The following is a 13,433-nucleotide window of genomic DNA, read 5'->3' as shown; positions in this document are numbered from 1 at the left end:
GGGGATGGAGGTGGCGTTAAGAATGAGCGAACTTAAGCCGGCAAGGCCGTTGCATCCTGTCCCTCTGCCCTCTAAGTTACTCACCCGAAGCGGCCTGAAGGACCCCCACCATCTCCTCTCCGCCGGTACGCCATGGCCCAAGGCACCACCCAGTCGGTCAGGTAGAGAGGCCGGCAGGCTCTGCGCTTTTAGAGCAGGAAGCCGGGCGGGACCCCGCCCTCTTCCCATTGGAGACACCTGCATTTTCTCCAGCCCCTCCAGCTGACAGCGTGGGACTGGGGAGGGGGAGGCTTTCTGGAAGGCCTCCCATGGGAGGCAGAGTTAGGCCCCGCCTGCACCTGCCTTTGCACCTTTCACCAGCTGCTCTGAGGGCCGGCGGGAAAGCCGAGTTCCCTGAACTTGGCTCCAGATGAATGAATTGATGTTCTTCTCCATAAGACCAGGAAACAATTCGCATCTTCTCCACAAAATATTTGCAGCCTCGATGCAGAATGAATGACGGCGACGGGCTTGACTGAGGCAAGAACATCTCTTTTTCGCATCATCTTCAAGCAGCAGATCTTTCCTTTAAGTCGCCCCTAGTCTCTTGGCTATTGTGGACAGCACCCCGACAACGTGCGTGGAAAATCACATCATTTCCCCCCAAGTATAAATGTTAAGCTTACTGGGAAACAGACAGACAGACACACAGCCGATTACAGAAGGCTATAGAAAAATGGAAAAAGTTACCCATAATCTCGCCGCTGCTAATATTTAGGTATGTACCTTTATGGATATCTTTTTTTTTTTCTACAGCCACCACCTGGAATCGACGTTTAAGCTGTGTTTTGTAACCTGCTCTGACTACGGTCCGCGTCAGGGACATCTTCCTCATCGGACACGAAGCCTCCATTAGCATTTTAAGGTTGCGTAGTATTCTATCTAGATGAATCAGTGTTTAAATTTGCCCTAACGATCGACATTAAGGTGGCTTCCGAGTTTCTATCATTACAAATCATAATATAATGGACATTCTTGTACATTTCCCTCGTTCCTCAGGATAAAGTACTAGAAGCAGGAATTCTGGGTCAAAGAGAGTAGTGATCTAAATAAGAGTGTCATCGTGTGTAGCGCCAGGGGGATTACAGATGGGGAAACTGAGGCAAAGCACCGCGCCCGAGCTTTGACTACTGAGTGTCAGGGCCAGACTGAGAACTCAGACTTTCTGAGCCCTCATCAGCATCTCTCGCTGCTCTTGGAGACACCCAGGTGTCTGCAGCCCACGTCCTGTGGCAGGCGACCCACCGCTCACACTCTGTGCGAGCCGCGGGTGGCATTTGCCGATACCGATTTGCGCGCCGTGTTTGTGGCCTAACTGGGGGCGTCACCGCCATCCCCCGGCAAACAGGTGTCTGGAGTGACATCGTAAGCAGGAGCGAAGCAGTGTTTCCCAATCTCCTCCACCAGAAGGATCACCTGGGGATTTTTCATCGATATCACAAAATCCTGGGTCGTACCCCAAAGCCATTGAATGAGGCTCTCCGGGGGCGGGGCGTGGGGCAATGTATGTTTAACAAGCACCATTGGTGAGTCTTCTGATCAGGAAGATTCGGGAAATACCTGGAGGAAGGGAGGGAGGGAGGCAGGAAAATGAGTGTTTTCCAGTTGTCGACCTCTTCGTGGGAGTTAATTGGTCATGTCCCTGTGGACTTGGGGCGAGGGAGCGAAATCCAGGAGGAGCAGGTTTCGGGGGCGGAGATGGCGAAAAGTTGCGGGTTCTGAGCAGAAGCAGGACAGCGATAGTTACTCCTGCTAAGTGTGTGTCCCAAAAAGCATCACCTTGTCTGCAAACGCGAAGGTAATTTGTTCCCACGGTGGCTAAGACTATGATGAGACTCAGAGGGGCCCGCCGAGAGGGCGGCAGGGAGGGGACAGGCGGACCGGGCTCTCCTCCTTCCCGGGTCCCGCCCTCGGACTCGCTGGGCAGGACTGTCCTTTCTCTGGAGGACGAGCACTTGCCTCGGGAAGGGCAGCTCAGGCGAGAGCCCCAGGTAGGGGGCTTCCTGCAGGCGAAGGGGCCGCACAGAGGCCCCGAGCTGGGGGCTCGGATTGAGGGGGGCCAAGTGCGGGGAGCTGGTGAAGGCGGCGGTGCGCCAGAGATTAATGTCACTTGCCTCGCCTGGCCCGGCCCCATGCCATGCGTGACACAGTCACTGAGCAGATGGCTCCAGGCCCATATGAGGCCACAAGGCTACGGGCGTGTTGAGTGCAGCCGGCTTCGAGCTTGCGGAAGAAATGTCCATTTCGTAATGAGACGGCGTCCCATGTCACTAGTCAGGAAGAGCTAAAACCTTTACAGAACCGGTAGATCCTTGATGTTTACTAAGTGAACAGCGGGACCTCTTTCAAATGCATGTTTGCCACATTCTCTTCCAGGAGCCTTTTTTTTTCTTTTTTTTTTTTTAAGGTAATTTATTGACCACTATGAGGTGTTCCTTCTCCCTTTCTCCAAATGCGCTGTCATCAGGAGAGTCGTGAGGCCACTTCTCACCTGCCGACCACACCAGGCACTTCTCGAAGGGAGTTTTAGGGTGTCATCCACCACGGCAAGGCAGGGTCGTTGCCTCATTGAGCCACGTGCCCTCCCTGCTTTCCGAAGCACAGTTCTTACGAACATTCATCGTTCTTAGACTCCAGCCCAGGCAAAACACATACTCGATTGCTCCACAATCATCCAGACTCCTCGCAAGGAGTTAGAGTCTACCTTACATGCACATGCCCCTCGGTCACTTTCATTAATCTCTGCCTTCACCGTCTTCCACCAATTTTGCTTTTTTTGGACTTCGGGGAATTAGACAATAGGCCAACTACTGAGCTACAGTCTCTGTCTGCGCACTAAGCCACGATCACACTACTTTTTCCAGTTCATAAAAATCATACTTTTTTTGGTTTATAAGGAACTTTATCTGTCATTTCATCTTTACTGTCATAAGTTTAGGGGATGCTGATCTGATCAGGAGCAACATCCCCTAGCTTTATCCACAAAGAAATAGAAACTCAGAGAGCTGGAGTAGCTTGCCCCGGATCATACAGACTCCAGGTCTTCTAGCTCCAAGTCCAACCCTCCTCCTCAACCTCGTCTTGAAGGGCTGGGGTCAGGAGGATGCGCACGTTTGGAAGGGTTTGCTTCTGCCGCCCCTCCCTCTCCCCATCCGTTCTTCTTTCAAGGAAGAAGTTTTGCCAAGGAAATGCCAGAGGGTGTCAGGATTTTTACCATTAAAAAAAAAAAAAAAAGCTCAGATGTTTTACCATTTCACAGGAGGGTTTAAGTCCAAGTTATAAGTATCGCTAGAGTCAAGAAACTTCCTTCTGCTCCTTGGCCTTCATCCCAACCCTTTTCCTCTGCTCCACAATTGCTCCGTCCTAATCCTCCTCTGCCTCCTTCCTCATCCTTATCATTCTCCTTCTCCTCATTATTATTTTATCATCATCTTCATCTAGTACCAGACTCCTCGTCTGATTGGCACTAAGCATTCCACTACAAACCCATCTTTGAGAAGCTCTCTCTCAGGTTATATATGATATGTACCTATGCAATCGTGCCTAAATTAAAGTGGTCCGTGCAAAAATGAATCAAAGAACATTACCTTGTTCTCAAAGTATCCACGGTCATGTCTGGATATTTCGCTCTCTCTGGGCTGAAAAGATTTTTTTTTTTTCTTTGCAGCTAAATACTGTGGCCTTCAAGGCTGCTTATGTAGCTTCTGTTGCTAATCTCATAGAAACTAGAAAAAGGAAGAAGCATTGCCCCTTGGGGCTAATTGCTATTCAGAGGAAACTGCTGATAAAAGCTTTGCACTTTTTCACAGTAGGCAAATACTTTATCTTGCAATAAAGATTTGGACCAAAAAAAAAAAAAAAAAAAAAAAGAGGAATAAACAGTTACAGATTTCCAAAATAGAACTTTATCACATCAATTCAGTAGACTATTGTCTAAGCATATTAAATATTTTGTGACAATATAGGAAAATATTTATGGTAGGTTAAAGAGAGAAAAGACAATGAAAATAGTATGTACTTGATGATGAAAACTAGGTAAAAAGATACCGCAAGAAAATATATGTATATATATTTTCATCAGTTGTGTAAGGATGATGGGTTCAAATTCTATTGTAGTGTCTTCAGAGAACATGTTTCATGGAATTTATTATTTGATTTGTTGAGTCCGGCACTGACTTTATTATGTGGGCAATTTTTATAAGTATTCTCTGTGTGCTTGACAAGAACATGCATTTTCTATTGAGTGCAGGGTTCTCTGTATGACTAATCTTGTTAGTTGTGTTCAGATCTTTCACGTTTTACTAATCTTTGGTCTGATCGATATATAACATTAAAGAGTATAGTAAAAACTCCCACTATGGCTGTGAATCTGCTCCAATTCTTTAAATTCTGTTAATTTTTGTTTTCTCCATTTTGGGGCCATGTTATTAAGTACATACAAGGTTACGACTATCATATTTTCTTGAATAATTGTTCTTTTCGTTGTTATGTATTATCTCCTTTTAACCCTAGTAATTTTTTTTTTGGCTTAAACTATTCATCTGATATAAAGATACCAATTTTTTGTTAGTATTTGCTTGATATAACTTTTTCATTTTTTTGCTTCCAGTCTTTCTGCAGTTTAGATGCATCTATTGTAAATAAGATAAAGCTGAGTCTTCTAACTGGTCAATTCGGTCTATTTATATATTTTTTGATAACAGATTTGGACCACGTTTTAAGTCTTATGTCTTGAGCTCTTTATTTACATTAATTTTCTAATGCTTTTCTTCCTTTCAGTAAGATGGAAATTAAAGTTATTGATTTGAGATCTTTCTTCTTTCCTAATACAGGCATGAAAAACTGCAAAGTTTCCTTCTACACTCTGTTTTAATAGCGTCCTATACATTTTGATATTTTTTTGTTTTCATTTTCATTCTATTCAAAATAGATCTGATAAAGGATTTATATTTGGAACATATAAAGAACAATTGTAGCTCAGTAATAAGAAGACACACAACCTAATGAAAAATTGGGCAGAGAATTTAAGTATGATGCGGGGGAATAGCTCATAAGCCCTTGAAAACATGCTCGACAGCATCAGTCATTAGGGAAATGCAAATTAAAACGACAGCGATGCAACTTCGCACCTAGTAGGATGGCCATGAACAAAAACAGAGACAATGAATGGCAAGGCCTGCAAGGAAGTGGAGACATTCGAACCCTCGTACATTGCTGGTGGGAAAGTAACACGGCACAGTCACTTTTGAAAGCAGTTTGGCAGTTCCTTAAAAAAATCACATCTAAATTGCCATCAAACCCAAGCAGTTCCACTCCTCGGACCTGAAAATACATGTCCACACGAAAACTCAGTATGCGAATGTTCATAGCAGCATCATTCATCGAACCCAAACGTGGAAACAGTCCACACGTCCGTCAGCTGTCGAATGAGTAAGAACATTTGGTATCTTAGCATGGTAGAACGTCACCCAGGGACAAATAGAAAGTACTATTACACGCCGTAACATGGGTGAACCTCGAAGCTAAAAAAAAAGCTGAACGCAGAAGATTATGTATCGTTCGATCCCATTTATACGGAACACCCGTGAAAAGCCAGCCCGCGGAGCCAGGAAGCAGATTAGTGGTTCTCGAGCTGTGGGTGGGAATGGAGTTAAAGACAAGTGAACATGAGGGATACTTCCTGGGTGACAGATCTGTCCTGAAGTTGGATGACTGACGATTACACAACTCTGTGAATTTACTTATGATCATCGCTTTGCATACTTAAAATCGGTGAATGTCATAGTATGTAAATTATACCTCCATAAAACAGTTTCAAAAATAGATCTCCCCGGTGAACTGGGCTCGTTAGGAAATTTTTGGAAATTATTTTCTACATTCCGAGCCTAGATAACCAGTATTATACTCGAGACCTGTTAATGGACGTAAAAAAAACACTCAAGATGATCACAGCAATCCTCAATATTCAATGCCATGGCCCTTCCGGAAAGAAAAGGTCCAAGTTCAGTGCCGTAAAGTCTTCCGGCTGCCTTCCATGCAGGAAGGCTTTTATGAGCTTTGCCCTGGGTGACACTCTTCCTTGTCACTGATTAACCAGCTCTGTAGGAAGGCTGCTGCACCCACATCCTGCTCTGCCTCGGGAGCGATAGCTCGCCAAGCTTTGGTGAGCAGGAAAAATGTCCACTCGCTACCACCAAGCCGCTAGCGACAGCTACCTGGAACTTCTGAAGGAGGCCACAAAGAGAGATCTGAATCTTTCTGATGAAGATGGCATGACTCCCACGCTCCTGGCCGCCTACCACGGCAACTTGGAAGCCCTGGAAATAATCTGCAGCAGAGGGTGAGTCCACCCCGAGCGTTTCAACCGGAAACTGTTTGCGGTGGGATTTGGTGCATGGCAGCACGAGGCAGAGGGCAGGGAAGGCAGCGAAAAGACTTCGCCCTTTTTAGGCTGTCTAAATAGCTTTTTAGAGACAGGGAGAAAACTGCCTAGAGATGCTCACTTCTCACGGAGAACTGGCACTGTGGGGGTCGTGAGCCACGCACGGGGGAGAGACCTTGAACTCCGAGGCGTGTTACCAGCCTCGTCAGGGAAGACGTTTTAAGGATGAGCCTTGACAAATATTTTCCATGAAGTTTAAACGGTCGACACTTTAAAATGAGATCATTGTTCTACTCAGACTATGGGCACAAAATGATGTATGTGTGTGTGTTTTTTTTTTTTAATCTTTTCATCTATACCATTAAGATCCCACAGCCTTTTATCAATTCTAGTGTAAGTCTATGATTCTTAGATGGACTTCACAAGCTGTAAAAGGGACCTTCGGCCTGTCTTAACCTCATCACCTCCCTGGCTGGGAGATGCATAAATGCACACACATGCCCTCAGTGCCTCTAATGCAGGCGTTCTGGGCTCTTTTCTTCTACTCGTTACGGGAGGGGCTAGACAGTGTTGGCCATTATAACCTAAGAGGGTGAGGAAAACAGAGAAGGAAAGCGTAAATAAAGAAGCCGCTTGAACTTATTTCAATTCAACACCTATTTATCGACCCACATCTCCTATGGGCTAGCCATTTCGCGAGCCCCTGGGGATGCCGTAATCAACAAGAGAGAGACAGGATGACTGTCCTCGTGGTGGCCGCATGTGACAGAGGAAGACAGACAGGAAATCATGTCTGATAGGCGTTCCTAAGCGGGGGACAGAGGGCACTGAATAGATAACGCAGGCGTGCCTCGTCATCTGGGGGCGAGGGAACGCCGTCTGCATTTAAGCTGCATCTGAAGGATGAGGGGAAGCTGGCCAGATGCAGAAGGGAGGATGAGTCTTTCCACGTGAGAGCCCTGCGCACTGCACTCTGGGCGCTGAAGAAACGCCGATTAAGATTAATTACGAGCCTTTATGAGCCCTCCACCACGCAGCCGATTAAGATTAATTACGAGCCTTTATGAGCCCTCCACCACGCAGGGCCGGAGAATCAGCCCCGAGCCTCCGGAGAAGGCAGTTTATAAAGCCTAAAACTATGTCCTGGTGGGCTTCGATTAGGCAAGCAAGCAGATTACAGAATCAGATGTTGGCGATTAGCATCTAACCCAGAGAAACGTGGTTTCTGGTGGACGGCTTTATCATCTACACTCTGGAGGCAATATTGTTTTATTTTTCTTCTTGGGAGCCTTGGGAGCTATTTTCTCCTAGGCAGCTGGTGCCTGGAGATATCACTCTCTGCCCTGCCCTTGGGGCTGACTCACTGAGGAATTGATACCAATAACCCTAACAGCATATTTTCCGAAGTGGTCACGGCCGGATTAAAGAGGGGCGATGTGAACAAGGAAGATGGTATTGAAATGCACTTTTACACTGTTACAGAAATTTAGTATGGCTGGACGTGGCTTGAATAGGGAGAAGCCAAGTCACAAGAGACACGACCTTACCTGTGTTAAGGAGCGAACTTTATCCAAGGTGCATGGGGAGCCACCGTCATTGGGTTTCCGCAAGGGATCCATCTGGTAGATTTGTGTCTGCAAAATTTGCTCAGGCAGCTGTGCGGCAGTCAGAGAGAAACTTGTCGGCGGTTTTAATGGTCGAACTGAGAGATGGACTGGACGGGGGGGAGGGCAGTGGGGACGGGGAGCTGTGGGTGGATTCGAGTGGCCGTTTGGGCGCAGAATCGATGATGAAGGGCTGGATGTTAGGGTGGGTGGGCGAAGTAAGAGCAGGATCGAGGCCCCATCTTCTGGCTTCGGCGCCTCGTGGATCTTGGGGGTGAGGAACCCACGGCGGTGGGGAGCGTTTCGGCCTCGGGGAATGACCGCGGAAGGGTGGCGTTGGCCACGCGATCCGACCCCCGCTTCCCAAACGCCACGCCCTGGCTATCCCCAGCAGTCAGCCTTCTCCAGACCGTGACTGGGCCATCTCTCCTGCCTCCCAGCCTTGCCCCGTTCGTCCGTTTGGCACGGTCACGTCTCCCCCGTGTAGTATCAAGGTCCATTCCAGAAAGATATACTTATTAAACGCAGGCTATGGGCGCAAACGTTCTTTGAACCCTGGCTTTTCAGTCTGCGCTTCTCAACTCGAGTCCTCTGTACACCACCGCACATCCCTCCAAATGTCCTGTAACATCACACAAGTCGCCTGAAATGCGCCGTGGGAGGTGTAGTCACGCCACAGAAATTGGCACGTGCCGTGGATAGGGACTTTGATTGGTTTTCCTGGGTGAGCCGGTCGTTAAACTCTTACCGGCCCCTTGCTGGGCGACCCTGCCCCTCCGTTCAGGGGAAAACTCCAGTTAATCCCAGTTAAACGTGAGAGCTCTATTTCCCTCCCTCCTGGGCACGGACCCAATTCTGGCCGCCGAGACATGAAGGTTGCTCTTTGGGGGCGTTTCTTAGAAATCTTTCCTTGCTTTAAAGAAATGAGACCCAGGGTAGAGATGGACTCTTTCTGTTTCTGGCTGGGCGATCTGGATGTGACGTATCTGGACTTTCAGAAATGACCTTATAACAATGGCGAGGTGCGATTAACGTGCATTTCGTTCTTTTTTGGGGGTGGGGGGGTGGGGGGGCCTCACGTTCGGAAAAAAAATTCAGCATGTGCATTTGAAATTTTCTCTTCTAGGGGGGACCCTGACAGATGTGACATCTGGGGAAATACTCCTCTCCATCACGCGGCCTCCAACGGGCACGCCCACTGCGTCTCGTTCCTGATCAACTTCGGTGCCAACGTCTTCGCCTTGGACAATGACTTGCAGTCCCCGCTGGACGCTGCCGCCGGCAGAGAGCAGAAAGAATGCATCGCTCTCCTGGACGAGGCCGCCACCGCCCAGAACATCATGAACCCCAAGAAGGTCAGCAGGCTGAAGGAGCAGGCTCAGAAGAATGCCAGGAGGCAGATCAAGGAGTGCGAGAGGCTCCAGGAGAAGCACCAAACTAAGATGGCCCGGACTCACAGCAAGGAGGACGCGGCGGCCCTGCCTTCCCCCAAGGGCACGCTCTCCAGGTCGTCCCTTTCCCAAGCTTCTGCTTCCGGCCCCTTTGGGTCGCTGTCTAAGGGCATCAAGGACACCTTCAAGATAAAGTTCAAGAAGAATAAAGACACGGCAGAGCAGGAGGGAAAGGCGAGCCGGGGCGGGCAGAGGAACGTGATGGAAGTCTTCGGAGAAGAGGACGAGGACTCGCTGTCAGGGGACCTCCAGGACCAGCCGCGGCTCCCAGCCGGGGAGGACGGCTGCGCGCAGCACGAATCCATTCTCAAACGCCCGGGTCTGGGAAGCATCGTCTTCAGAAAGAGCAGACTGTCGAGCCCCGAATACATCTCAGACAGCAAGGGGGAGCTGGGCTTTAAACTGCCCAGCGAGTGGCTCCAGAGAGAGGGAGCGGCTGAGGCCGAGGACGCCACGGCCGACGGCGAGGGCGGGGAGGGCGGCGGCGGCGACGACGACCTGCCTTGGGACGAGGACGCCGTGGAGTGGGAGGAAGACGTGGCCGACGCGCCCGCCCTCGAGGTGTTCCTGCTGGCCCACCACCTGGAAGAGTTCCTGCCCTTCTTCATGAGAGAGCAGATCGACCTCGAAGCCCTGATGCTTTGCTCCGACGAGGACCTTCAGAGCATCCAGATGCAGCTGGGGCCCAGGAAGAAAGTTCTTAACGCCGTAAACAGAAGGAAGCAGGTGCTCCAGCAGCCCGGGCAGCTGGTCGACACCAGACTCTGATGGAGTGTTGGGTCGACGGGGTGAGCCGGCAGCGGTGGGGCGACACCGTGGCTCGCCGGAAGCCCCCCCAGGCCACGCCTGCTCTCTGCCGGGTGCCTCTGGGAGTGGTGTCCAGGGTCGTGGAGACGCCCGCTTTAGGGAGAGGCCCGAGCTCTACTCTGAGAAATTCCCTGTACCCATCCTAATAAACCACTGGTGAGAGACTCACAGACCAGGGAATTGGAGAGTGGAGTTCTTCTTCAGTGGTCTCTTTAATATTTTTTAATATACGCAAGGGTTACGTGGATGACGGAGAAGGGGAAAAGCTCACTTTACTTTTCCAGCTCTGGACTTCAGATTACGCTCCCTCGCCACACAGTTGCTTGCTTTCCGATTCTCGTGCCGTGGGGATCCTGATTCCAGTTCCGTCCTTTGCTCTACACTTTGTCAGTGGAGAGGAAAGGTCACCCATTGGCGTGAGACTTAATGCCCCCAGCTTAAGTGTGTCGACACCTTTAACAGATGTTTGCATGCTTCTAGTAATGGAGACGGGTCTGTAATACCCCTGCCTGGGAACAGAGACAGAGAAGGAGAGCCAAGAAAAATAGAGGATAGGGCGCGAGCTCGGGACCGAATCGTGTCCTCCCGAATTCATGGGCTGAAGCCCTAACCCCCGGGACGGCCGCACTGGGAGACAGAGCCCTTATGAGAGGCAGTGAGGGTCCACCGAGGTCGGAAGAGTGGGGTCCAAGTCCCACATAAGTGGGGTCCTCCTAAGAGGAGACGCCGGGGATGTGCACGCACAGAGAAAAGGTCCCGTGGGGACGCGGCAGGACGGTGGCCATCTGCAAGCCAAGGAGAGAGGAGGCCTCAGGAGAAACCCGTCCTGCCGACGCCTTGGCCTTGACGCCCCAGGCTCCAGGGCCGCGAGGGAATGAATCTGTGTTGCTAACGCCCCAGTCCGCGGCGGTTCGTTAACGGCAGCCCAACGTGGCGCCTAAGCAAGAGGGTCGGGGGGGAGGGAACGAAGGATACAGGGAAAAAAAAAAAAAAAAAGGTCCGGCACATTGGATGATTTGTCTAAGGATAAGTGCCTCTTAAAATTAAAAAAAGAAAGAAAAGAAAATCTAGGTTCTTCGTGGGTAAATTGGATCGTAAGAATGAATATTAATTACATTTTCACGCTCGTTACGGGCCCATCCGTCGTTCGCGGTTGTCGATCGCCATTGCCGTATGTCTGAAAACACTTGGGTCTGCGACGTAAATCGGCGACATGACATTTTTTTGGAGCGGCATTCCCAAATTCGCCTTGAGACCCTAGCGAGCAGCTGAGCTTCACCGGGTTTTCGTGGCCAGACTTACGTCGGGTGGGGTTTTCCCATCAGCTGTGTGTGCGATACTCACACAGCTGTTTAGCTTTACGCCTCCTGACTCGCGTCTGTGTTATTTCGAGAGGCGCCGCGGAGGACATAGGCTTGGGGAGGGTAGGGATGCCCAGCTCCGATGAACAGGTGGCTCTTTCTTACCGATCCTTTCTTACAGATCCTTTCTTACCGATAGGATCCAGAAAGGCTGTCAGTCACCGAATAGATATGTCACGCTAGAGGATGATTGTGTTTCCAAACTCAAAAGTTGGGACAACTTTTCCAGAAAACGCCCAGGCCCTGGGACCGGTGGGTTCCTGAGACGCTATCCATGCTGCTCATGCCCACCCGGGTCCCCAGGGCCGGCACCCAGGCGAGCTCGGGCTCGGCGGGTCCGCAGAGGGCAGGGCAAGGCAGGGAACAGGAGCCTAAGCGAGAAACGGCACCGCACAGAGTTTACATGTCCTTCAAAGTTTAGTTCGGGGTCAGAAAACCTTCTGGGAAGGGCCAGGTGGTCAATATTTCAGGCCTCGGAGGCCACGTCGCCTCCGTTGCGACCGCTCGATTCTGCCGTTGAAACGCGGGAGCGGCGCAGACGGCACGCGGCCCAGGGAGCCCGGCCGTATTCCCGCCGGACCTCCTTTGTGGACGCCGAAGTTCGCATTTCACGCCCTGCTCGCGTGCCGTGGAATCTTACCGTCCTTTTGCTGAATCTCCCCTCAAACATTTGAAAATGTCAAAACCACCCCTCCGAAACGAGGCGGCGGGCCAGGCGGCCCCGGGCCCGGCCCTGCAGGCTCCAGCCGCCCCGCCGCTCCCTGCTGCCTTGGCCTCGGACGGGCGTCTGTTCTCCAAGGGCCGGGCCCGGGTTTTGCGGCCGCCCCTGGCCCCAGTACGGAGCCTGGCTCACGTCAGGTGCTCGACGCGTATCCGCGGAGGGACACACGGACAAAGCCACCCCGAAGGCGAGGAGACAAACCCCGCTCGGAAGGGTCCAGCAGCCGTCCGCAGAGTCTGTCTCCCCAAGGGCTCGGCTGACCTCTGACCTGCTCTGGACGCCACGACTTTCAAATACAACTGGCCCAGTGGGATGTCTCTGAACCAGGCTTTGGGGCAAGTTTACACTGTCGTGGCCTGTCTCTCTGTGCATGAAAGATTTAAAAAATATTCACCAGCCAGCGAGGCATGGATACTGACCAACGGCAGGGGTGCTGAGCGGCAATCTGGGGGCTCAGTCATCAGAAATACGGACGATCTTTAGAGCGAGACGGAGGGCGTGCCTGAGGGGCAGCGGCTTATAGACCAGCCGGTGTCGGGGTGTTCGTTATTTCAGGTGAGTCGGCTCTGTGGTCGAGCACGTCCACTTCCTTAGATCCGGGGGTGGGAGAGCTGGGCTCAGGGGCCAGACTGAGCCTGTCCTTTGGTGCGCGCCTGCCTCTACCAGATCGGCTGGTGATGGGGCTCCCCGCGGAAGCCCTGCTCACATCGGCACGCCGGAGGGCAGGGACGGAGGGAAAGGGTCTCGCGCTGTACTTCCTGCCCGGGCCTCCCTCACGCCGGGTCTCCCAGCCGTTCCCCTTGAGCTCCCCGTCTTCAAATCCAGCCCCCACGCCCGCCCCTGGAGGACGTCTGCTCCTGAGTCCCGCTGAGATCTAAGTCTCAGTGACAGACCCCTCACGGTGGCTGCACGCAACCCGTAATATTTACAAAAACGCGAGGTAACAGGTGGCGGAGAAGGCGTGAGGTCGCTCGCCCCAGGATGCGTATCCAGGGAGTGGCAGAGAGGGAAATCCAACCCAGGACTGCCCGGTTCCAGAGTTCACGGGCTAAGCACTGCGCGGAGACG

At 51.2% G+C, this 13,433-nt stretch overlaps 2 protein-coding genes and 1 long non-coding RNA gene across 10 annotated transcripts in view; 2 read left to right on the top strand and 1 right to left on the bottom strand.

Annotated features, from left to right (window-relative positions):
- LOC107516099 overlaps positions 1-904 on the top strand; it is a 16,144-nt gene extending 15,240 nt beyond the window's left edge. For both annotated transcript variants that reach the window (XR_001598199.2, XR_004952520.1), the window contains one exon: positions 796-904. This is a non-coding gene — a long non-coding RNA (uncharacterized LOC107516099). The remainder of the gene's footprint in view (positions 1-795) is intronic.
- Positions 1-13,428, bottom strand: part of ZP2 (zona pellucida glycoprotein 2) — a 25,366-nt gene extending 11,938 nt beyond the window's left edge. For 3 of the 7 annotated variants that reach the window (XM_036225674.1, XM_016155526.2, XM_036225673.1), the window contains exon 1: positions 85-800. In XM_036225674.1, the coding sequence (XP_036081567.1) occupies positions 85-134 (50 nt within the window). In that variant the 5' untranslated portion in view covers positions 135-800. Of the gene's footprint in view, positions 1-84; positions 801-1,496; positions 1,516-3,626; positions 3,720-7,968; positions 9,055-13,294 lie in introns of those variants that run through there. The other 4 variants (XM_016155524.2, XM_016155523.2, XM_036225675.1 and 1 more) reach the window with 4 other exon arrangements.
- Positions 5,589-10,460, top strand: ANKS4B (ankyrin repeat and sterile alpha motif domain containing 4B). Its single transcript, XM_016155527.2, has 2 exons — positions 5,589-6,379; positions 9,152-10,460. The coding sequence occupies exons 1-2, from the start codon at positions 6,216-6,218 to the stop codon at positions 10,242-10,244; spliced, it is 1,257 nt and encodes a 418-aa protein (XP_016011013.2). The 5' UTR covers positions 5,589-6,215; the 3' UTR covers positions 10,245-10,460.
- Positions 13,429-13,433: the final 5 nt, after the last annotated feature.

The sequence above is a fragment of the Rousettus aegyptiacus genome, unplaced genomic scaffold (assembly GCF_014176215.1).
Source record: "Rousettus aegyptiacus isolate mRouAeg1 unplaced genomic scaffold, mRouAeg1.p scaffold_m13_p_8, whole genome shotgun sequence".
In the NCBI taxonomy this organism is placed as follows: domain Eukaryota; kingdom Metazoa; phylum Chordata; class Mammalia; order Chiroptera; family Pteropodidae; genus Rousettus; species Rousettus aegyptiacus.
The sequence above is the reverse complement of the archived record's forward strand: the minus strand, read 5'-3'. Positions and strand labels throughout refer to the sequence as shown.

Coding starts and splice junctions, on each gene's coding strand:
- ANKS4B (XM_016155527.2), top strand. CDS start 6,216: ATGTCCACTCGCTACCACCAAGCCGCTAGCGACAGCTACCTGGAACTT. Junction 6,380..9,151: donor GAAATAATCTGCAGCAGAGG/GTGAGTCCACCC, acceptor TTTCTCTTCTAG/GGGGGACCCTGACAGATGTG.